The sequence below is a fragment of the Muntiacus reevesi genome, chromosome 2 (genome assembly GCF_963930625.1).
Source record: "Muntiacus reevesi chromosome 2, mMunRee1.1, whole genome shotgun sequence".
Lineage (NCBI taxonomy): Eukaryota > Metazoa > Chordata > Mammalia > Artiodactyla > Cervidae > Muntiacus > Muntiacus reevesi.
In genome coordinates, this window is record NC_089250.1 from 157,838,787 (window position 1) to 157,865,283 (window position 26,497).

General features: G+C 38.3%; 1 protein-coding gene across 2 annotated transcripts in view; it reads left to right on the forward strand.

Moving 5' to 3' along the window:
* ATRNL1 (attractin like 1) overlaps positions 1-26,497 on the forward strand; it is a 746,492-nt gene that overhangs the window by 602,306 nt on the left and 117,689 nt on the right. Inside the window, exon 28 of one of the 2 annotated variants that reach the window (XM_065923396.1) lies at positions 14,399-14,513. The exons of the other annotated variant lie outside the window; for it this stretch is intronic. Within the exon in view, the coding sequence (XP_065779468.1) occupies positions 14,399-14,513 (115 nt within the window). The remainder of the gene's footprint in view (positions 1-14,398; positions 14,514-26,497) is intronic. 2 annotated transcript variants of the gene reach the window in all.

Here is a 26,497-nt window from a genome sequence, read left to right on the forward strand (position 1 = left end):
TGCCTTAATGTTAATATAAGGGGACAAATAAACAGCCGCTGCTGCTGCTGCTAAGTCTCTTCAGTCATGTCCGACTGTGCGACCGCATAGATGGCAGCCCACCAGGCTCCGCCGTCCCTGGGATTCTCCAGGCAAGAACACTGGGGTGGGTTGCCATTTCCTTCTCCAATGCATGAAAGTGAAAAGTGAAAGTGAAGTCGCTCAGTCGTGTCCTACTCTTAGCGACCCCATGGACTGCAGCCCACCAGGCTCCTCCATCCCTGGGATTTTCCAGGCAAGAGTACCGGAGTGGGTTGCCATTGCCTTCTCTGAAATAAACAGCAAGCTCTGCATTAGTAGCTTCTTAGAAAGAAAAGAAATTCCTAGGACCGTAGCTGTAATGTGCATGTGTGTGTGTGTGCTAAGTCACTTCAGTCATGTCCTACTCTTTATGACCCTATGGACTGTAGCCTGCCAGGCTCCTCTGTCCATAAGATTCTCCAGCCAAGAATACTGGAGTGGGTTGCCATGCCCTCCTCCAGGGGATCTTCCCGACCCAGGGATTGAACCCACGTCTCTTATGTCTCCTGTATTGGCAGGCATGTTCTTTAGCACAAGTGTCACTTGGGAAGCCCTATAATGTGCATATTCAAACGATTTTAGTTTCAAATGCACATTGATTTAATATTTTTATAAATTATATTCCATTTAAAGTTATTAAAAAATAGTGGCTGTATTTCCCTGTGCTGTACAGTATGTCCTTGTCTGACTTATTTCACTAACCCTAATATCTTCTACATCTATCTATGTTGTTGCAAATGGCAGAATTTACTCTTTTTTATGACTAAGGAATATTCCATTGTTGTCTATGTGTATGTATATATGTACATATTATATAAATATCACATCTTCTTTATCTCTTCATCTGTTGGTGGATACTTAGGTTGCTTCCATATGTTGGCTATTGTAAATTATACTGCAATGAACATTGGGGTGAATGTATCTTTTCAGTGTAGTGTTTTTGCCTTCATATATACCCAACAGTGAAATTGCTGGGGGCTTCCCTGGTAGCTCAGCTGGTAAAGAATTGCTGGATCATATAGTAGATTTGGAGACGGCAATGACACCCCACTCCAGTACTCTTGCCTGGAAAATCCCAGGGATGGAGGAGCCTAGTAGCCTGCAGTCCATGGGGTCGCTAAGAGTCGGACACGACTGAGTGACCTCACTTTCACTTTTTACTTTCATACATTGGAGAAGGAAATGGCAAGCCACTCCAGTGTTCTTGCCTGGAGAATCCCAGGGACAGGGGAGCCTGGTGGGCTGCCGTCTATGGGGTTGCACAGAGTCGGACACGACTGAAGCGACTTAGCAGCAGCAGCATAGTAGTTTTATTTTTAGCTTTTTGAGTAATCTTCATACTGTTTTCCATGGTGGCTGCACCAATTTACAGTTGTACTAACAGTGTATTATGGTTCCCTTTCGCCACATTATTGCCAACATTTGTTATTTGTAGACTTTCTGATGATAGTTATTTTGACAGGTGTGAAGTGATATCTCATCGTGGCTTTGATTTGCATTTCTCTGATGTTTAGCACTGAGCATTTTTTTTTAAACATGCCTACTGGCCATCTGTATAACTTCTTTGAAAAAATTTCTATTCAGGTCTGTTCATTTTTTAATCAGATGGTTTTTTATATTGAATTGTATGAGATATTTACATATTTTGGACAATTAACCCCAATTTGTTTATTATTTAAGTGCTAAGTCCTGTCCAGCTGTTTGCGACCCCATGGAATACAGCACACCAGGCTTCCCTCTCCTTTACTATCCCCTGGAGTTTGCTCAAACTCATGTTCATTGAGCCAGTAATGCCATTCAACCATCTCATCCTCTGTCATCCCCTTCTCTTCCTACTCTGTCTTTCCCAGCATCAGGGTATTTTCCAATGAGTCGGCTCTTCGTATCCAAACTATTGGAGCTTCAGCATCATTGGTCATCATTTGCAAATATTTTCTCCCATTCAGTAGACTGTCTTTTCATTTTGTCAGTGGTTTCCTTTGCTGTGCAAAAGCTTTTAATTAGGTTTCATTTGTTTACTTTTGCTTTAGGAGACAGATTCCAAAAAATACTGCTATGATTTATGTGAAAGAGTGTTCTACCTATTCTCTTTCAGGAGATTTGTGGTTTCGAGCCTTCAATTCATTAAACGTACATATTCATACATATATTTGCAACTCCATGTATCCTTGGTATATTATGGAAATTTAGACTCATAATAGTGACCATGGGACATGGAGATAGTGTTAAATTCCCTATAGTATATTATAGTCTGATTGAGAAGCAGAGAAATGGATATTTATTTTAAGAGACTTCACCCTTACTTAAAAAAAAAAATACCCTAAAATAACAAAGTCTTTATAGGGCTAATGTCCAACTTTTTGGAAAAAATTGGTCATCCAGAATGACTCATTCCCTTAGAGATTTAGGTAGGTTTTGCTGTATTTTAATTACATACATGTTTTCATAACCAGTGAGGTAAGATCTTTCATTCAGAATTTTGTCCATGCTTTCCTTACTTATAATAGGCTGTGATTGGTATAATAATCATCATACTAGAAATTCATTTATTATGCTGGATCTATTAACATTTGATTCCTCACTAAGAATATTGCCGTGTCTGCACTTTTATTTTTTCTGCTGACGGCTAGTTTTTGCAGAGCTTCTTGATTTAGTCTTATGATTGAAGTTTCAGAAATAAATGTTTTAATGTTCGCATGGTATCACAGATGTGAGCAATAGTTTAATTAATTGATATCACAGATGTGAACAATAGTTTAATAAAAAAGCATTGTGAGTTCCTGAGAAAGAAAAGTTTGTGGGTGTCCACTGGGGACGATTTGCAGCAGGTCTTGGTGAAGGCTGCACAGAGGCCCACTGTGTTCTGCACTCGTCAGTTTCCACCTGACCATCTAGGTATAACTTTGTAAGCAGCTGTTGATAATCTCAGTCTTGACCAGGAAGGATGTGAAGGGGCTGATGAGAATCCTGTTTCACTGAGGACCCTGCTTTCCTCTCTGACCTCCTCTTGTCCTGATCTACTCAGCACTTCTGAGGCTGGTCCCACCGTGAATTTCTAGTAGTTTCCCAAACAAGTTACGTGCCTTTATGCCTCTGCATTCATGCTTTTCCTTCTATCAGAATGCTCCGTCCTTCAAAGTCATCCTCTGCAAGGTCAGCTCCTTCCCCAGAGAATTACTCAAATCCTCCTTCTCCCTCCACTCCTACCCCCATAACTCTGTGAATGCATTTAGCTCTGACATAGTCTGAGATGCCCCCAGTCCCACTGTCCGGAAGAAAGCTTTGCCAGAGCAGGCACTGAGCCTGTGTCATGCTGTTACCCCCATGTGCCAACAGGGATCGTAACACATTTACCTTTTGTTTTCTTTTGTTTTGCTCACTGTGAAGCATATGGGCTCCTAGCTCCCTGACCAGGGATTGAACCCCGGCCCCTGCCTTGGGAGTGCAGAGTCTTAACCACTGGGCCACTAGGGAAGTCCCACACACTTACCTTTTAAATTGAATTGATCTATCTGCTGCACGACCCAGGTCACATCTTGCATTTATGATATAATGTGTTTTGGAAAGGATCAAAACACACAGCGGGTAATACCAAAATCTTGATTTTCTAAGTTCCTCCTGATTTATATCTATTTGCTGTAGACTAAGCTTCTCTTTATAACTTTATTGTCACAACTTTTAGAGATTTACCTTATACTCAATTTGGAAAAGAAAAATCAAATACTCATTTATCCATGAAATATTTATTGAACACACAGTCTTAGATCCCAGGACAAGTTTACTCCATGTAGCACATAATGCTCACAGTCAGATTGGAGTCCCCAATAAAAGCAGAGAACTAAAATGAAAAAATGGGCAGGTATACAGAAACAGTGTTGATATGACACAGGTGGGAAATTGGGCACTGAGATCAGATTTTTCCCACCCTAGAAGTCCACAATAGAATTGTTTTGGAGACTTAATGTCTTAATTAATTAATCTCAAGCCATTAACAGAGCTTTTAAAAATATGGTATCTGCCTTTAGACAGTTTACTTTTGAGTTGAGCATATTCCTTAATGGAACAGAAAATAATAATAACGCAAAATGGGAAGTGGGCAGAATGGCATCATAATAATAACAGCTGACTTTTATCAAGTACTGTGAGATACGTGTGTGTGTGTGTGCAAGTCACTCAGTCATTCTGACTCTTTGCAACCCCGTGGACTACAGCCCACCAGCCTCCTCCATCCATGGAATTCTCCAAGCAAGAGTACTGGAGTGGGTTGCCATTCCCTTCTCCAGTGTGTGTGTATGTGTGTGTGTATACACACAAAATTCATATATCTTATCTGTATATAATATACATTCTATATGTATATAATATATAACCTTTAATCCTCATAACAACACTATGAGGAAGGTATGTGTATGTGCTCAGTCATGTCTGACTCTTTGCAGCCCCATGGACTGTAACCTGCCAGGCTCCCCTGTCCATGGAATTCTCCAGACAAGAATACTGGAGTGGGTTGCCATTTCCTCCTCCAGGGTATCTTCCCAACCCAGGGATCGAACCCATGTCTGTTATGTCTCCTGCATTAGCAGGCAAGTTCTTTACCTCTGAGCCACCTGGGAAGCCCCATGCGGAAGGATAGTTAGCTCCATTTTATAGCTGAGAAACTTGAGGCAGAGAGGTTCAGTGACTTGAACCCAGGCAGTGGTTTCTAACAGTGGTTCTCTTAACCACTACATTTCACTTGCTGTCTGTGGTTACAATAGGAAAAATAACTTACTCCTAATTATTGAGACAGAGTAGAGTGAGGAGGTGCCAGAATGGCCTGAAATGACCCGGAATGGCTTCTTGGAGATTCAGAGTTTTGAGCTGAATCGTGTGCAAATAGTGGATGTTGGCAAGTAGTCTGGGTGGATGAAATAACCTGAACAAGAGCACAGGGTGGGCTGAAGCAAGTTGGGAAGCCAGTTGATTTGGCAGACACATTTGTCTCATACTTAGCAGTACTTTCTGAGGTCAGAATGGATGGTCCCAGTTTTGAAATTAATACATGAAGTATAATGGTTAGGTTGCTTTATGCACAGAGCTATGAAGAAAAGTACAGGCTATTAAAAAATCTAATTATGGCAATTATTTAATAGATAATATATTTAAAATTTTTACTACCAGGAATCAACTTTTAAAGATAATCTGTTCAAAATCACCCCCTGTTTACATGCCTGTATATTGACCAACTCAGGGGCAAAAGCATGATTATATCATATTTCAAAAAGAGATATCATCTTCATTTTGGGGGACCTAAATACCTGTGAAAAAACAAGTGACAAAATAACCGCTGTCATAATCTAGCCTATTTGCTCCCCAAATCAGTGCCACACAGTTAAAATAACAGTAAACCTCAGTTAAACTATTTTACTATAGATATAAACCTTAAAATGTGTGTATGAATGTGTGTGTGCATATGTGTGTGTAGTGAGATTATGAACAGAAATTGAACATAGAGACATTTTAACAAAGGACAAAATATTTGATACGATATGAAAATTAAACTTATGATAGGAATATCTTTGGAACTGCATGAGCAGCATACTGATTCTGTGAATTATATTTTATTCCTTCACCTATTCCCACATGTAATACCTTATTCTCTTTGAATTTTCTTCTAATGCAGTTTAACCCTGGTTTTGAGTGTCCATTAGCTTAATTTCTTTTTTTAATGTGAATTATCCTCCTAGCAAGTAAAGCTAGCTTATGTGTTTTTTTCCTTTATCATTTCATGCAAATGGTAAATAAGGAGAAAATATGATTTTTACATTTGGTTTTCTCTCAAGTCTAAACTACAAAATTGGAGAATCTGTTTCTGAGATCTGGAATCTTGGCATTTGTTGATCCTATAGAATACAACACAGCTGATCAGTTGTGAGCCAGACCATCAGGCTGACTTAATTCTATGTTCATTAAATTAATTCTACTTTACTAATATGACTAAAAACTAAGTTTTATATCAATATAAATACTCATTAAACTGCAAATACCAACTTGTGCAAGCTGTTGAGAAAGGCTCATTTTTATTTATAAATAGATTTGGATAAGAATAGCATTAAAAGTGTTCTAATAGGGAAATGTTAGAGTGATTAATGTGCAGTTGTTTGCATTTTTAATATTTCACTCATATATCAGATTAGTATTTGTGCATACTGTCAGACTTTATTCTGTCCTTGTCAAAACACTTATTACTGCTGACAGGTATAACATATCCACATTAATCCTTAATTCCTTGATTCAATTTTCTAATTGCTTTTCTGGCATGTGATGGTGGCCATTTAGTAATATATGATGTATTCATCATATGTATAATAATGTGCTTTAAAAATTAGATGTGTCATTTAAAGTACCTAAACAGGAAAAAATATTACTAAAGATTGGAAATTTCAAATTTCACTGTACTTAGAGTAAGTGTTAGATATTGTTATGTCACACATTCTGAAGGTTGTCCATAAATCATAGTCACAGAATGTTAAAGAGATCCTAAAATCATCCAGCCTACTTGTTCACTTTCCACTTGGGAAAATTGGACTCAGTAATAAGCCCAGGATCACACAACTAGATACTGGCAGAACTAGTTCTAGAACTCAAGTGTTCTGAACCCTGCTCAGAAATGGGGCAGATACACACATATAATTTTTATATATGATATCTTAAGTTGATTCCTCCTATTAATAGTCAAGCTGAGAGAATGAGAAACTTCTTGACTTCCTGAGCTATATTTTTTAACAGTATCATACAGAGGTGAAGAGTCAAGATACTATAATTAAACAGACCTGGGTTCCAGCCCTGAACCTGCCACTCTTTAGCTGTGTCACCCTGAGAATATTATCTGACTTCTCTGAATTTCAATTCATTCATCTGTATAAAGTAGGAAATAAGACGATAATCAAACATAGTGCTTAGCCCAGCTCTTGGCTCCTAGTTTATCCCTTTAATATTTCATAATTTGGATAGAAACTGAGTCACGCCCACCAGTTATCTCACCGTGTGAAGATTCCATGTATTCTTTCATTTGCTAATTCACTTACCATGTGTAAAAATGCATTCCATTAGATGCTGTGTGTGTGCCGAGTCACTCAGTCATGTCCAATTCTTTGCGAGCCCATGGGCTGTAGCCCGCCAGGCTCCTCTGTCCATGTGATTTCCCAGGCAAGAATACTGGAATGGGTGGCCACTTCCTACTCCAAGGAATCTTCCTGACCCAGGGGTCTAACCTACATCTCCTGCATTGGCAGGTGGATTCTTTACAACTGTGCCGTGGGGAACCCTCCCCCCACCCCCCACTCCACCACCACCACCCCATTGGATATTTTAGGTAAAGCAAAGAAAAGAGTCTAACTTGATATCTGCCTTGGAAGAGCAGGAATCTAATAGAGATATACAACATGTACATCAATACCTATATTTTTACTAAAAGATTGGGAAAAAATGTTATGATTATTATAAGATTATAAATCTTATTTATCTTATAAATCTTCTAAGATTGGGATCAATCTTTTACTATAAGATTGGGAAACAACTATCCCCAAAAGGTAACACAGGCACTGTGCTTATGCTTTTCAAAGAGAGGAAGTGAGTACAAGGTCAGTAGACATGAATAAGAAATTGGACCTGCCCTCAAGGAGCTTGTTCCAGTGGGAAGACAATACACTTGACTAAGTGTCATTCAGAAAATGAAAAAGGCCATAACGATTAAAGAACTAAGGCGGGAGAGACTACATACCTCAGACCAGAGGAAACCTCATGCATGAGTTGTCTCTGAGGGATGTATAATTTTAGGAAAGTTAGAGATCTATAGGAAGGATCTCCTAGACAGTAGGAATATTATGAATGAAGAAGGAACAGATTCTGGAAACCCCGGGTGTGAATATTAAAGAGTAAGCACTTACATTGACTAAAACACAGTGCTTGTGCAGAATAAAAGATGAAATTTGGTGAGTGGGTAGACACAAGAGCCTGGCAACTCTGAAGTGACATCTTGAGTTCCATTTTACAAAGTGGTGGCTCTCAGCCCATTTTAACACATAGACTATTTTTTTTTGCAGGAAAATTTTTGAGGGTGAATGTTTTAAAAAAAATCTTGTACTTTCCAGTTCACTGTGGTGCCCATCACTTTTAACTGTCTTACTCTACACGTTAAGACAGTCTTCTTACCTATTACCAGGCAGTGTGCATAATGGTTAGGCATACAAGGTCGGAAGATAGACTACATTTTTCCAAATCCTGGCTTGTTCACTGTTAGGTCTGCAACCTTAGTTATGTTATGTAAACTCTTTCAGCTTCAGTGTCACAATTTATCAAATGGGAATAGCCCCTACCTCTTGGGGTAGGATTAAACCCATGTAAACATTTGGCATAGCTTAAGGCATATTATAAGCACTTAATAAATGTGAGCTGTTCCTTGAAGTAATTTGAGTTGGCAAGCCCTGCTTTGGCAGTATTGAAAGTTTTGTTTTTGTTTTCTATTTTATTTTTTTAATGAAGCATAGTTGATTTACAGTGCTTCGGGTGTACAGGAAAGTGATTCAGTTATGTATGCATGCGTGCTCAATCACGTCTGACTCTTTGCAACCCCATGGACTGTAGTCTGCCAGGTTCCTCTGTCCATGGGATTTTCCAAGCAAGAATACTGGAGTGGGTAGCCACTTCCTACTCCATCAGTTACATATAATTCTCTCAAAACCTCAGCTTCTGGGGTTAGTTTCCAGTGATGGGCTTCAGTGTGATTTCTATAAGTCACCACTTCCCCCTTCACTCACTCTTTGAGAAGCAGACACTGCAGGAAGGAGCAAGCAGCTAGCTTTTGCCCACTCAAGTCTTCTTAAACGCCCAGGGGTTCTTGTAGCAGCAGTTTTCCAGGACAGACCCCGGGTTCCCAAGGTGGTTTCTGTTTCAGAATATGTTACTGGAAGTTTTAAGAACTGTAATCTTGAAAATTCTTATGATTTCAGAAGCTTCCCTGGTAACTTGCTGGTCTTTGATAGCTCGAAAACAGAAAGAGTTTTAGAATTGCTCCAAAAGAAAGCAAGAACTTGAAGATATGAGTACAATAGTTTCAGAAATAACTGCTGTGAACAAAACAAGTCTTTTGTAAAAGCTCCGCGTGCTTAATAAACAAGGACTGCTAATTACATAACTGTCAGTGATGTTTTCTGGCACGGTCTAATGCCTGGTTCTTCCGGTACAACAAATATGAAAATGCCTAGAAGTAAATCACAGTTGCTGGGTGCTGTGGGCAAACAAACTCATGCCTTATCTCTTTCAAAGGCAGCCATGGAAAATGTATGATAAATTGCACAGTTCAGTGAACATGTTATGTCATTGTGAAGTGATTTTGATTCATGGCTATGTATTTATTGCTAAATAACTGACAAACCTCAAGGTATCAGAAATATCATTCAGGGGGTTTTGCTATTTTCTGTTGCAAAACTAAAGTGCTATAACGTGTTTTTCTTTTTTGCTTAAAATACTTTATTGAAAGTATTATTTGCCACAGAGTCTTTGGAAATAATTTTTTTAATTATACGAATTCCTGCCAGACGTGTCAAGGAGCTATGCTAGTCACTAATATTTTAAACATAATGAATAATTCATATTTTTGCTAATATCCTTTTATGAAAATTTTATAGCTAAAAATAAAGAAAGTTGTAAGCCAATTTGATTTTAAAATAGGATTATAATCTCCTTTCATATAGCCTATCAATATAATGAAATTTCTAAATGTTTTCTGTGCAATAGCAGTAAAATTAAGAGTGAGAGAATTATTTTAAGGAAGATTCCCCAAAAGTGGCCTCTATGCAAATAATTTCTTTCCCATGGTCAAGATATTTTATTACACTGTCTTTTATCTGTTGCCGACTGTGAAGTTTTAAAGTATTAAATAATTAAGCCATTTTCTATTTGAAATTTATCTTTTTTTTTTAAACTAATTTTTCTCTCAGTTGGTGCTTTTGGCCTTGGCGTCTGATGTTTAAAACCTTTTCTTCTAGTGCTTAAAGCAGCAGAAATGTAGCCTGACAACATATAATATGCACAAGGCATATTGTAAGCACTTAATAAATGTTAGCTATTTATCAGCTGATGTACTCTCAAATTGTTTCTTGTTTTGATAAATCTGGTAAACCAAGAAGCACTGTTTCTCAACTGGTTGTTGTTTTGTGTGTGTGTGTTATAATTGTGAAATCGTTCTTAGTTTTATAATCAAGTGTCTTAGCGTGGCTTTGGATATTTTGGGTAATAGTGCTCTTGAGTGCTTAGGGCTTCCCCGGTGGCTCAGATGGTAAAGAATCCACCTGCAATGTGGGAGACCCGAATTTGATCCCTGGATCAGGAAGATCCCCTGGAGGAGGGAATGGCAACCCACTCCAGTATTCTCACTTGTGGAATTCCCTGGAGAGGGCCTGGCAGGCTACAGTCCATGAGGTTGCAAAGAGTTGGACACGACTGATTGACTAACACTTTCACTTTTTCACTTTCATTGAGTGCTTAAGAACAAAATAGCAAAGAAAACCTTGCCTGATGAAAGAAATGATGAATTATTTCTTAGCCGTATTAAAAGGGACTTGAGTATTTCTAATTTATCACCGTCACTTAAACATGAATTCATTCTATCTTCTCTTAGTTTATTTTAACCAATTGACCTTTACATATACCTTGCATTTATTAAATTAGGATAAATTTCAGGAGCCTAGAAACACGGTTTGAAACATTCATAGTATTTTTCTGGTATTCTTGGAATATGACAAGCCTATTCTATAAATATTTGCATCTTCGAAGAATATCTGTGTACTTATGCTGATTTTGGCTTAACATTTTCAAAAATAAGTCTGTTAAATTAAATGTAAGCTTTAAAGAGGAAAACCATAGACCATGTAACTTGATATAGGTATTGCAACATGGCTTACAGCATTTTCTTGGAAGATTTTTATGCCCTTTTGTTCTATTACCATGGCCACTTTCACCTTTATATCAAAAATTCCCAAAATGTATCTATATGAGGATAATTTTAAAACATGAGATTTATATCACTATAAAGGAGAAATCCTTTATAACCACATAAAACCGTTGTCACCAGAAATTTCAGTCTAAGTTTTACATGAAAAGGGGCATATTTTATCTTTAATGCCTCATTAAACTTTCTGGAACTGACAGTATTCTAAAATATTCTAGGTGGATGAATACATATGTCTGTATTTCTTCTGAGCAATTCAAATATCAGCTTAAAGAAAAGACTAAACGAGGTATTTGTTCTAAAAACTAAAGCAGTGGTATTTTTTCTTCTATTTAATTTTGCCTTCATGTATAGATGTTACTTTGATAAGTCAACCATGTGTCTTACCTGCACTTTTAAAGTAAAATAGCCAAGACTAAACAAATCATTTATTCTAAAAATTAAAGTAGTGGTATTTTTTCTTTTTTTCTTTTAATTAGTTGGAGGCTAATTACGTTACAATATTGTAGTGGTTTTTGCCATACATTGATCTTCTATTTAATTTTGCCTTTATAAGTAGATGTTTCTTTGATAAGTCAAGCATGTCCCACCTGCACTTTTTGAGGGAAATAGCCAAAATCAGCATTCCTCAGGTAAAATGACATTTCTGTTGTTTCAAAGGTACATCGTATTTAAACTTAAATTCTGTGTGTGCTTTTGTTCACACGTGTGTGCATGGATTGTATGTGTTCACACATGTGCACTTACACATGTGTTTATGTGTATGGATGTGGGTGCATGAATTTTCCTACATTCACAATATGATAAACTGCATTGTGTTGCTAAGAACATTGACTCAGGAAGCAACCTACCTGAGTTTAAATCTCACCCCTGCTGCTTTCTGGTTGTGTAAATTTGAGCAAGTTTTTTTAATTTCTTGCTTCAGTGTTCTCATCTTATCCAGTTGTAAGATTTAAATAAATTAATATATATAGAGCACTTCGAACACCTAATCCATAGTAAGTACTTAATAAAGTACTAGCATCACATGTAATCATTTTCCTGTGTTCATTTATCTTATTTCTAAAGTTATAGCATATTAAAAAGCAGAGACATTACTTCGCCAACAAAGGTCCATCTAGTCAAAGCTATGGTTTTTCTAATAGTCATGTATGGATATGAGAGTTGGACTGTAAAGAAAGCTGAGCGCCAAAGAATTTATGCTTTTGAACTGTGGTGTTGGAGAAGACTCTTGAGAGTCCCTTGGACTGCAAGGAGATCCAACCAGTCCATCCTAAAGGAAATCAGTCCTGAATACTCATTGGAAGGACTGATGCTGAAGCTGAAACTCCAATACTTTGGCCACCTGATGCAAAGAACTGACTCATTTGAAAAGACCCTGATGCTGGGAAAGATTGAAGGCGGGAGGAGAAGGGGACAACAGAGGATGAGATGGTTGGATGGTATCACTGACTCAATGGACATGAGTTTGAGTAAATTCCGGGAGTTGGTGATGGACAGGGAGGCCTGGCATGCTACATTCATGCCAGGTTGCAAAGACTGAGTGACTGAACTGAACTGAGAGTTATATGACTTAATAGAAATGCATTGGTGGGGACCTCCCTGGTGGTCTAGTGGTTTACAGTCCACCTGCCAATACAGGGAACATGAATTCCATCCCTGGTTCAGGAAGATTCCACTTACCGTGGGGCAACACAGAGTCAGTGCCCTCAAGCCGGTGCTCTGCAATGAGAAGTCACCACAATGAGAAGCCCTCACTCTACAACTAGAGTAGCCCCCACTTGCCACAACTAGAGGAAACCCATAAACAGCAATGAAGACCCAGGGTAGCCCAAATTACAGTTAATTAATTAATTAAAAAATCTATTGATGGGTGATTATTATATATGTATTTCACTGAAATGATATTAAAGATGTGTCTTGCTCTATGTCAATTATGTCTGAATAAAACTGGGAAAACATTTTTAAAGATATAATATTTTGGGTTTGATTAGATAAACTATTTTATCATTGGTGAGAAGAAGCAATTGTAAAAAAGCAACAGAAGTTATACAACTTTGTGGCTCACAGATTACATATCAAATATCAAATATATTGAAATACATTTATTTATTCAGATGTAAGCCTGTTGACATCTACAGTGTGCCAGGATTTAGTGTTAAATGACACAAGGTCCTGTGTGATCCAGCAATCATGCTCCTTAATATTTACTCACAGGAGTTGAGAATTTATGTGCACACAAAAGCTTGTTCACGGATGTTTTTGGTAGCTTTATTCAGCATTACCAAAGTTTGGAAGCAATCACGATGTCCTTCAGGAATTGAATAGATAAATAAAGTATAACACATCAAGAAAATGGAATATTATGGAGCCCTAAACATTGAAAAGACACAAACATTAAATGTGTATTTTTAAGTGAAATAAGTCAATGTGAAAGAGCTAAATACTGTATGATTTCAACTATATGATATGACATTTTGGAAAATGCAAATCTATGGAGACAATAAAAAGATCAGTAATTTCCTGGAGTTGCAGGCAGAGCACGAAGGATTTTAAAGGCAGTTAAACTACTCTTTGGGCGTCCCTGGTGGCTCAGCAGTAAAGAATCTGTCTGCAATGCAGGAGTCACAGGAGACACAGGTTTGATCCCTGAGTTGGGAAGATCCACTGGAGGAGGGCATGGCACCCCACTCAAACAAGTATTCTTACCTGATGCAGTCCATGGACAGAGGAACCTAATGGACTACAGTCCATGGGATTGCAAAGAGCCAGACAAGACTGAAGTGACTGAGCACAGAAAACTATTCTATATGATACTGTAGTGATGGATACATGTCATCATGTGTCTGTCCAAGCCCGTGGAATACACAACACCGAGAGTGAACTCTAACGTCAACTGTGGACTCTGGTTGCTAGAGATGTGTCATTCTAGGTTCATCAGTTTTTACAAATGTGCTACTCTAGTGGGGATGTTAATAATCAGGGAGGCTGTGCATGGGGGCAGTGGGTTTATGGAAAATATCTCTAGCTTCCTCTTAATTTTCTGTAAACCTCACTTCACTAAAAAATAAACTCTGTTAAAGAAAAAAAGATGAAAATAGAGCAAAGCAATGGATCCTTTTCAAAAATTACAAAAATACATGCTAACATGTCCCAAGAAAAATGTTTTCTAAATGTAAATGACCACTATAGTACTACAATAAAATACTCAATTGAACTATTAAAAATTGAAAGGTGGTGTCTCTTCAACTACTGAGAATATACATTTTAGCTGCCTGAAGCATAAGAGAAAATAGAGTAACAGTATCATGTAAACAATGCAAATTTAGAATGGGTTTTCTTTTTCAGGGAGCACCCAAACCAATAGCCATTGAACCCTGTGCTGGGAACAGAGCTGCAGTTCTGACCGTGTTTCTCTGTCTACCACGAGGGCCATCAGGTGCCCCTCCCCCTGGACAGTCAGGTAAGATGAATGAGGCACCATCAACAGATAGGCAGAACATGTAGACAGAGCAGAAGAAATAAACAGTACTACCAGATAGTGCAATAAAGATATTTGCAAGGTTCTAATTCAGAGTATGATTAAATTTTATTAGAATACAACTTCTATCCAAATATCTAGCTATTTGCCTTGCTATAAATTCAGATTCACCAGTTTTTCGCTTAGAAATGCATGTTGAATATATTTGTGTATTTGTATATAATATACACATGTATGTATGTATGTGCACACACACTTCAATTAGTCATTGTAATTACAATGAGTACTTTTGCTAGCAGGGCAAGCAAGTTCTTGACCGTTTTGGGTAGCTACTTTTCTCCCAGTATGTGTGTCATATAGATTGCCAAATTATAAATATGATTAGAAGCTTGCTTCATAAATATGGAATCTAATTAAGGAACTCACTTGCATGTTTGGAATGTTTTGTGGCATCAGAGGATGAGAGCTTGATGCATCCATCCTGGAACATTTAAGGTATGTTCTTGCTGTCAGCACCAGCCAGGTGTGGTTGATAGACCTGGAAACCCTCTCCTTTAGTTGAGCACAGCCAGTCTTTTCCTCTGATATTCGTTTTCCTGCATAAAAAGCATATTTTAAATGTGAAGTAACTCCATGTATCCTCTTAGAGATCTTCCCATTGTTTCGACCATTGTCTATATTGTAAACATGCCCAGTGTTGAGTATAACTTGTTACTAGATCATAAAGTGTGTCTGTTTCTCTCTTTGTACATATCCTCTTCTTTCTGATCACAGTTTCTAATTGTTCTTTCTCCCAATTGTTTTCTCTAAACAACTCTTAGTGAAATGGATGCTTTTTGAGGGTAAGGGTGATTTCAAATCTATATTTCTCTTCAATTCCCCTTAAGGGTAAAATAAAGTGCAAGAGATGTGGGCAGGTTCTCAGTAATGGAAGCTGATGATGAACTCATCTCCCTGCTTATTTTTCCTTCCTTAACTCCCTGGTTAACTCTGACCTTGCTCCTTACTTTCTCAATTTGTACCCAACAAGATACAAAAATGAAAGCTACCTACTTTATAGCTTATACATTTTAAGATATTCATGTATTAGAATTTTTTTTGTATGGCAACAGAGGATCTCCATCACCTCCAAACTTGTCAGTTATGGTACCTGATGATATCTTGTAGGAATTTCTACCCACAGTTCACTTTTAGTTGTTTTATTCAATGAAATAAACCTTCTCATATGTTGAGTTGAGTGCCTCCCCTTTCTCTTTTCAGAACCACCAAGGTAAATGGGATGCAGTAAATAGAATAGCTTGGCATTGGTTAGATAAGATGGATAATTATAGGTAGTGTGCCCAGCTAATGGAAGTATTGTTTCAAGGATGGGATGATGTCCAAAACAAACACTTCACTAATGAAAACAAGTCTATGCGATATACACCAAGGTTCTTCTAGATCCTTGACAAGATGACGTACTGACAGGCAGAGTGAAGGCAACTGCCAATACTCTGTCCCTTTAACCTTTTAAATCTTTTTGACTGATCTGAAAAAGCCAAACAGCAGTGGGGACCATTACCTCAGCTGTGTTATATTACAGAAGCATTACAGTTACTAATGGTAATGCTATATTAGATGCGTGTAGTGTTGTACTCTTTACAAAGTTTTCCTACTTTTCACAGTTGATCCTTATGACAAGCGTGAGCCATAGGTATCATAAAACTCACTTTATAAATGAAAAGAATTTGTGTATATAAGTCTCTGTATTCCTATACTTAAAGGAATAATTAGAAAGTATTAGAGTACAGAGCAAAACAGCAACAAAAATACTTATTACTAACATTCCAGGTAATTTTCTCCTGTGATCTATAGCAGAGAGCTTATTTTTCTGTAATCTACAGCCCATGTCCTCACAAAGTCAAACATTTGGAGGAGTACTGAAAATGTCTACAGGGTTAATAAAAGTAGACAAAACCTTGAGTTAATTTACCGCACTGTTTACAGTGACTATACATTGAACTGTGTTGAATATCTGTGTGCACAATTGAGGATGAGTTTGTCTTCCTTTAAAAAAAAAAACTAATAATTTTTTTAGCTGACTCTACAGGAGTAGGAAAGCTCATGGATTCTACTCCTTCAACATAAAATGTTATCTTCTGTCTGCAGTCTATTTTGAAATGCATAAAAGACATAGTATTACTGATGGATGGATAGTAGGATGAGCAGATGGACAGATAAAAAGCAAGTAAAGAAATGTTAATTGTAGAATCTAGGTGATGTGGCTCCTGGAGTCCACTGTAAAATTCTTTCTACTGTTCTGTATGTTTGAAATTTTTTATGGTAAGATGTGGGAAACAATGTATTTTTTAAGAAAAACCCTTGACTTTCCAGGGGTAAAAATAACAGTGCCAATAGAAATTTTGTAATGTTTACATATGTGTTTTCTCTAATCAAGGCAAATGTTGACACCAGTATGCAAACTAAATGACTTATGTTTTCCCTTTTCATCAAGATAATTTGGTGTGTACCTTGTCAATGAAAACTTATCATAGTATCATCCAGTATTTGAGAGGAAATGCATTCCATTGATAGTTTGGGCACCATATTGGCTCTTCAGAGGGAAATGTTGACATTGGTTATCTCATTGCTAATGTTTGGTTCATCTCATATCTTGAAAGGAAGATAAAGATGTGTGCCTCTGCTTATCACAGTGTATAGAAAGCAGTTCATAAATATTTTTGATGATAATGATAGGAGACCTGGGAAACGTGGCCTTGAGCAACCACTTCTATCTATGAGACTCAGTGAGCAATAATAAAATGAGCAGTTGGACGAGAATCCATTCATTGGTTCTCTAATTGTACCACCAGGAGTCTTATGTTCTCAAGAGCCTTCTCCAGCATTGGTGCAGGGTTAGAGGTCAGAGGGAGTTATGAAGAAAGCGGAGGAGGAGCCTCATGGACAAACCCCATTCCCACTGTGTAAAAGACAGGGTGCCCAGAGTCCTCTCTTGGCTCTTAGGATGTTTATGTCTCCTAATGTGAACTTATCTATTCAATGATGAATAAACATTAATTATTAGATTAAAAGTCCTCTTGCAGTGCTTTGTACAATTTTTAATTTTTTAATCAGGCCCTTTTCTGAAACATAGCTTCCTAAATGTCAAATGATGCTTTTCATAATGCACTCTTCATTACCATGAATAAAAGCATTTAAGAGAGGGATGAGTTTGAGGATATGGAGAAGGCGGAAGCATCCTTTGAGCATGGTGGCTTTCTCTCAGAGCCTTCATGTCAGCACTAACAAACAAATGATTCAGAAAAAAAGCAAGGGTTAGTTCTGACCATCTCTTTTAAGTAGCAACTAGTGTTTTGGTTTTTTTTTTTAGTTCAAAACATGTCCTTGTCTTTGGACTTTATTCTCTTCCTACCAGCAAATATTCCAGTAATATTTAGCAAGTAATAATTAGACATGGCCCTTTTAACTTCTGTCTAAAATGCATGGACTCCCTTCTATGACTCTCTTCTTAACAGAGGTCAGAAGAGAAACTGCAGATTCATCCTTTATATTACTCCATTCAGTAGTCTTTTTTTTTTTTTCTCCATACAATGAATTTAGATGTTTATGAGCAGTTCTCCCTCTAGGTAGCTTGGAAGAAGAAAAACAAAAATTACTAAATAGGCTCTTTGGCACTCCTGGTGCTGGGCTAATTAGGTTCCCTGCTCCCTGGCTCTGTAAACCTGCTGCTTCATCCTCGTATTTCCCATGAACAACCCCTGCCAACCACGCCAGACTCGCTTGGGCTAAAGTAGGATTTCTGCTGTGGACATGTGTACACAGCCACTTTCTCTTGACCTCAGAGTGGCTAAAAGGCTGACATCCCCATGGAAGCAGGGCATATCAAGTAACCCTGCTGCCTAGCACTGAACAACCAAGCATATCACCCGTCACCTTGGAGAGCAAGGTCCCCAAGCATTTTAGAGTCACATTAAGATGAAATGTGGACAAAGTAAATAGAACTCTTCAAAAGCATAAATTGAAAATGATCATGCTTCCAGGCCAAAAAAAAGAAAATGATCATGATTGCTGTCACTTTGCGATGGAGATGATGGATTTCATAGTTTGTGGATTCTTACTAATATGAAGCAGATTAACTTTTATCACTGGATTAAAAATCTGGTGGCCCAAATGTCCACTGCCTGAAAGGAGTTAGGTGCTTAACTTAAATGTAGAATTTTGCCCTGATCTGGCTTCGTGTTTGGCAAAACAAACAAAATGAAAGCTACTGGAAGTTCTAAGGTTGTGAAATTCTTTTTCCTTTGGGCTTTGAAGTTTTGGCAGGCTGACCAGATTATTTTGAAAAATCTAGAAATATTATATGATGTTTAAAATGACAGTCTGCCCACAGTATCATGGGTAATAATGACAAGAAGAGACCTTTGGTTTGACCAAATGAAAAGAAAGGATAACAAAAAGCAGATCAAGAGGGAAGAGAGCACTGAAGCAGGTTCTTTATATACATTAATTCATTTAATTCTCTTAATGAACCTAAAAAGTAGCTATTATTATCCCACTTTTACAAATTAAAAAAAAAAATCCTTAAACTCAAGAGAGATTCAGTGATTCATCCAAGGGCCAATACTGCCAGTGAGTGAGTAAACCCGAAGTCAAATTCAGGGCCACCTAGATCTTCAGCAGGCAAGACCTTCCCTTATCCCTGTGCTTCTCTGGATAAAGATACAATGGGATTCTCAATCACTCCTCTTCTAGAAAAAGCTTTATATCCAGATGAAGGAGGAAGGACCTGGAGGGTTCTGCTAAGCATTGGGTTTAAGGCCAAGAAAGGCAGATTTCTCCTTCCTGGTGTTTTAACTATAGGAATTTGATAAAATGCAAATATGTACATGCTACAACATAATCTGCTAATGAAAATATGACTCCATTCTGTAGTAACATGGGACCTGCAGTATTAGGACCACAACTTTGGCTCATATGTATGAGTTAATGGACTTGGAGTCACAAGTCCCACCCAAGGTCCAGATCCAGCTCTGCTACCAGCTAACTGGGTGGCCACGTCTTTTCATCTCTGGGTCGTATTTTTATGTGCATGAAATGACTGGATTGGACTTGACTCCTAGGATGGGTTTCACTCCACTCTTGTTGTACAGTTCTACTATCCATTATGCTAAGTCATGCCAGTTTGGGGTAGGAAGAGCAATAAATTGTTTCTGAGGAGTAGCTTAACTTACCTTTTCAGATGCTCAAGACCAGTTAAGAAACTATATTCCATATATTGCATGTTAGGGAATAAAAGTAACTCGTACCAACTGTTGAACTAAAAATATGGCATATACATTGTGAAGTGAAAGTGTTAGTCACTTCAGTCATCTTCGGCTCTTTGCAACCCCATGGACGTAGCCCGCCAGGCTCCTCTGTCCATGGGATTCTCCAGGCAAGATTACTAGTGAAGGTTGCTCAGTCGTGTCCAACTCTTTGTGACCCCATGGACTATACAGTCCATGGAATTCTCCAGACCAGAATACTGGTGTGGGTAGCCTTTCCTTTCTCTAGGGGATCTTCCCAACCCAGGGATCAAACCCAGATCTCCTGCATTGCAGGTGGATTCTCTATCAGCTGAGCCACCAGAGAGGTCAACTAGCCAGTGGGAATTTGCTGTATGATGCATGGAGCTCAAATCTGGTGCTCTGTGACAACCTAGAAGAGTGGGATAAGGTGGGAGGGAGGTTCAAGAGGGAGGAGACATACATTTACCTGTGACTGATCTATGTGGATGTATGGCAGAAACCAACACAATATTGTAAAGTACCCTCCAATTAAAAAGTTTTAAAAGTTCTTAAATAATTTTACTAAAAAAGGCTAGTTCCCAGTCTTCCCAGCATGTTTGGATAATGTGGATCATTCATGTTGCCCTACTTCAGTGAGTAAATGACTCTCATAGCACCAGTCAGACAGTGAGGGTCTCTGAGGTGGACTGGAAACAGACTCCAGGTCTGCTAACTCTCAATGCAGCACTCAGGCCTCTGAAGCCTTTTTTTTTTTTTTTTTTTTTAACTAATTTACATTTTCCAGAAGTTTCTACAGTTTCCTGTCCCTTAGGACTCTCTGTTTTCCTTCCATAACTCTGCCACAGTATCTTCAAATTACAGAAACACACCTGTTGATCTGATCTTAGTACTCTTTTTGTTCGAGGTAGCTGGAAGAAGAAATAAAACTGCTGAATTGTATCACAACTTATTAGAACAGTCTGTCACATAGGTTACCTTTTAACCTCAAATTCAGACATTGTTTACATCCAGCATATGCAATGTGTGTGTGTGATCAGTCATGTCTGACTCTTTGTCACCCCACCAGGCTTGTAGCCCTCCGGGGTCCTCTGTCCATTGAATCTTCCAGGCAAGAATACTGGAGTGAGTTGCCGTTTCCTACTTCAGGGGGTCTTCCTAACCCAGGGATCAAACCCACATCTCTGGCATGTCCTGCATTGGCAGGAGGATTCTTGACCACTAGTGTCACATCCAGCATATGTGTCTTCATAAAGAAGAGAGAAACAGTGGGCACTCGTGGCAAAATAAACTACAAAATGAGGAAAGCGAGCCCAGGGTACAACAGAGATAAGAACAAATGTCTGGGACTATTGTGAATAATATGACTTTGTGTCAAAAAAACTCTGATAATCAAAGTAAACAAAATCTACAGGAGAAATTGATTTTATCTTCTTTCCAAAATATAGTTACTATGCATCTTCATTTGTTACATTTATTTATTCAAAAATCTGTAAAAATCCCTGCTACAGGTCAAGCATTTATTATATGGTAGTGAACAAAACAGAGTCCCTGCCCCCAAAGATGTTAGTTCCTGTGTGGAGATGCACAGAAACAAGTAACCATGCAAATAAACCCACAATTGTGAAACAGGTTAAGTTTTGTGAATAAAGAGTAGACAATGTTATGAGAAAGAGGTGAAATAAAACTTATGTACAATTGCTAAGCTTGAATATCTTTCAGCAGTAGTAGCAAAACGGTAAACATAGTCATTAAAATACCCTTTCCTCAGTTCTCACTTGTCATTGTGTCTCTGTGGTGTTTGACTGACTATCCCCCATCTCGCCTCTCCAACTTCTGGAAACTGTCTCTGGTGTTCTTTGCCTCGATCTATCACAGGTGCCTACTGAGAATTTACTTAGAGATAATGGATGTAGAGCACCCTCCATGTGTTCATTGCCTACTTCATCTGCCCTCTAAGTACAGGTGTACATTCCCTAAGGATTGGTCCTGAGCCAATTTCTCATCCTTCTCCACCCTCTCCCTTTAGGATGATGCTCTCTTTGCACATTGCAGGAACTTTTCAGATGCTAACTCTCAACTCCACGGATCTTCAGCCATCACTGGATTTTCTCCAGTTTTGGTGTAAAGTCACTCTTCCTTCCCCCTCTCCCCAGTTACTGCTCCCTACCCCTCAGAAGAGCTCTTCTCTGAATTTACTGTTTTTTTTAAATTAAATTTATTTATTTGGTTGTGCCAGGGATATGCATAATCTTTAGTTGTGCCCTGTGAAATCTAGTTCCCTGACCTAGGATCAAACCTGGGTCCCCTGCATTGGGAGCATGGAGTCTTAGCCAACAGACCAGCAGGGGAGTCCCCTGAGTTTACTGTTTTTGTAAAGTCCGTTTCCGAGTGGCTCAAGTTTGAAACTTTGGAGTTAGCTTCCTCCCTTCTCTTTCTCCCCTTCAACATCCCTGTAGCCACAAAGCTCTTTAGGTTTTACCCCTGAGGCAGGTAGAGCAGACTTCCTTCTGCCGTTTTCACTCCCTCCAGTTTTGTTTTGCTCAGGCCCTGTTTGCCTCCCATCTGGACTTCTGCCAAAGGAAGACATAGTTCTATCACTCCCTTTCTCATAGACCTTTGCTAACTTTTCATTGCCTGTTGAAGTGAGCCCAGACATTCACTCTGGGATGTAAGGTCCTCCTTGACCTCTGTCCAGCCGCCTTTCAGGGTTAGCAGGCATGGAATCCTTGCGAGTGCCCACCAGCACAGCACCTCTGGCTAGTTTGGGACCCGTGTGCAGTGATTTTAACCACCTGAGCCCTGTTTCCTCATCTAAGAGACAAGAACAATGACTGGGTAGATTGTCTTTATGGTTGGAATTCCACCTGTGTATTTCTTCCTGTGATTTCATGGGTGTGTGTATGTCATCTGTCATGCTCACTGTTGTCCCTTGTTTCTGAAATGCCCTCCCTCTCAGCTGCCCATGTTCGAAGCCCAGTTCAAATGCCACTTCTTCCATGGAGCCTTTTCAGTTCCCTCCATACAAACGTGACCCTTTGCTCATGAAATCCTATACAATTTGCTGGGTCATTTCTTTACTGCTTTGTGACTTGTGTCAAAGTCACTGTGTACTTTTTTAAACTTTCCTCCTGGATAGTAAGCTCTCTGAGGGCAGTGGTTATATCTCAGTTTATCTTTGAATCCCTTGTAGCTAACAAATTCTTTGTACTTAGGAGTTGCTTGATAAGTATTCAGTGAATGAATAAAACTAGTTATCCTTAAATGGTAGAACTTCTTCACCAAAACATATATAGAAAATAAGTAGATATATACTATACAATTGTAAACTTTACTAGGTAAAATTTCACTTCAGGCCTATAATCATTTTTTAATTTTTATTTATTTTTAATTACAGTATAATTGCAAGCCCATAATCTTTGATAGAATGAACCTTATGTTTTTATGATTCATGTAGGAGTCAAGCTGTATTCTTAGGGACTAAAATCAAGCCCAACACTGTACCTTTGATTAAAAAATATCTATAAAACTTACTTGCTTAGATTTAAGGTTCAAGAAAAATCAGAATATCAGTGAAAGATGACACAAAATAATAAAACAAATTATATTTTCAATGTAACATGTACTAAACCTATCATAAAGTTGTTGTATTTTTATAATTCTAGACTGTGATTTATTTCTTGGATAATAACTTTTTGCAAAACCATTTTATTTAAGTTTGAAAGAGCACAACTCAGTTCCACCATTTATGACCAAAAAAATATACTGAACCTTGTGAAATAAATGTCCACTTATTACTTGTACACAGGATGAATAACCTCACAGAATATATCTAGCAAATAAAAAGTATCAGTGTCTGGTGTAGTTTTTACCATTAACCCACACCATTAGCACAATCTACTCTGTTCTTTATGTTTGTTGAATTGACATCGCCCTATAGTATATATATTATCACTTTTATTTCACGGATGAGGAAAATTAATTCATGGGGCTTTTTTGCCTGTGCATGTGCACGCGTGCTTTGTCACTCAGCCGTGTCTGACTCTTTGAGGCCCTTTGGACTGTAGTCTGCCAGGTTCCTCAGTCCATGGGGTTCTCCAGGCAAGAATACTGGAGTGGGTTGCCCTGCCCTCCTCCAGGGGATCTTCCTGACCCAGGAATCGAATCTGTGTCTCCTGTGCCTCCTGCATTGCAGGAGAATTCTTTACCTGCTGAGCCATCAGGAAAACCCTGTTACTTACCTACATGGTGATTAAGTGATGGAGCCAGAATTTAAAACCAGAAAATTTCACACCACTGTGCTCTTTCCAAATATTTTTTTTTTTTTTTTGCGGGATTAGTGCGGGGGAATGGGGGGGATTTGGGGGTTAGCCGTGTGCTTTTTTAGGATAGTATAAGCTGGCAAGCTTTTTCTTTTACTGACTAGGATCACTGTGAAATGACATCGCCTTCGTTCTCCCATTTGAGATGTTAGAGTTTATTTTTGCACTGTTGTCAGTTGAGAGAAATTGATAATGTATAAATGATGTTGTCAGTTGAGAGAAATTGATAATGTATAAATGAAAGAAAGAAGAAAATAAAGACAACAAACTTGAAGAATAGTGAACATGGCTAATTAAACATACTGCAGAAGTGAGTAAAACACCCTAAACATTAACTGATTCAAATACTTTCAAGATAGAGTAATTAGAAACAAACTCACATAAAAAGTCAGAATTTATGGACATGAAAAATGAGACTATCAGCTCTGAAAGCATGGTCAACACATTTTTCTTTTTTTTTCTCCCCATGTGTCACCCCTTTCAGGTATTTCTAGAAATGACTGGTAAATAATTACTGTGGTCAAAGAGAAAAATAGGAAAAAATATCAACTCAGCAAGTCAACTTACAAAGTCAAAGGGAAAAACCAAGATTTGTTTGGAATAAGCAAACTGCCTTTGAAGCAAAAAAAAAAAACAACAAAATAAGAATTCTGTGGGCATGAATAAATTGCAAAAGCTAAACCAGTACCCCTGACCCCATAGGTATTTCTTTTGATAGCTAACACCATGGTGCATCTAAAAAACTGCCAATAATAAGACATTTTACTTTTAGCTGATTATTAATTAAATAGTCCTGCATTACATAAGTTTAGGGGAACTTAGCAGAAGGCTGCTTCCTGCATTTAACAAGGGTTGATGGGTGGCCTGAGTATCAGAGAATTTTAGAATTTTGGGAACTTTGGACATGGCCTTAGAAATCACTTAGTTTTATCCCACATTTTTTTTTTTATCCCACATGAACTTGGAAACTTGAAGAGGCAGATTTGGGGCAGGACTTGTCTCAGGTTAACATGGAACAGGAACTACAACCAGAGTCTCTGGTTGGAAACTTGGAGAGCCAGATTTGGGGCAAGACTTGTCTCAGGTTAACATTGAACAGGAACTACAACCAGAGTCTCTGTATCCGTCATGCAGGAAGGGACTTTGCCTCTTCCTCATGTTCATTAAGCCAGGTTGAAAAATATAACCTGAAAAAAAAATAATAATAACAATCCACTTACCAGAAGGCAGACAGAAAGGAACTCCCTAGATCCAAAAAGGAGAATTAAGTAACTTGAGGAAATATGTCTCCTTACCAGCAAACTGACAACGTGCTAAGAAAACATGGATCAAGGGTCCTGGGAATTCTGTCTTCTCATGTAAATGTTTTTCTTAGGACCACTTCAGAGGACCAGTGGTCCCTTAATAAATCCAGTGGGAGTACGCTCACATTTTCATCAAAATTCCTTGTTATATTGTTAGCTGATTTAGTCCCAGATCCTACCTTTTACTGTCGACCAAAGGTATTTGTCAGTTTGCTATGCCTTAGTTTTTAATGAATGGTGGGAGAACAGGCAGCAGCAGTAGTAATGTGATTCTAAAAAAGGTAAATGTTGATTATAATTAATTAATGCCTTAATGCACCAGAATATCTTTCTCTAAGTGCTCTCAGGGAAAGAGTAGCCTTCGACAAGTGAATGATTTACCGCCTTTCATTCACTTTAGTTTTTTAAATTATTTTTTATTAGAATAGAGTTACTTTACAAGATTATGTTAGTTTCTACTGTACATCAGAGGGAATATCCCCTCTATTTTGGATTTCCTTCCCATTTAGGTCACCACAAAACACTGAGTTCCCTGAACTATAAAGTAGGTTCTCCTTAGTGTTATCTGTTTTATATGTAGCAGTGTGTGTATATCTCAGCCTGCCAGTTCATCCCACGCCAACCTTATTTGCAAATCAGCAGAACCCATCTGAATTGGGTCAACATCCCTAACTGATGGGCAGCAAGTTCAACTAAAGCACCGACAAAGCTTAAGAGAGAGCTCATCCTTTTCCTTAAGACCTGAGAGGCTAAACTGGTCCACCAGGCTCCCAGGAGGTGGTTTGAGGTCTACGTGGTCCCTGGGATCATCGTTTAGAAGCCTTGGAGGAATAAATGGATTTTTGCCCCATGAACCTTCTGTCTGACATAATTTGTACTGAACCTTGAAGGCCCTAAAAGTCTGGATACAATGACCACACATTCAGTTCTATTTATTCAAGGAGCCAGGGAAGGATCATCAAATCAATAACATGACTCTGCCATCTGCCTTCCCTTGCTCACCATCATAATGAAAAATGACTCCTTAAGTGTTCTGTGAGGCAATTAGCTCTGAA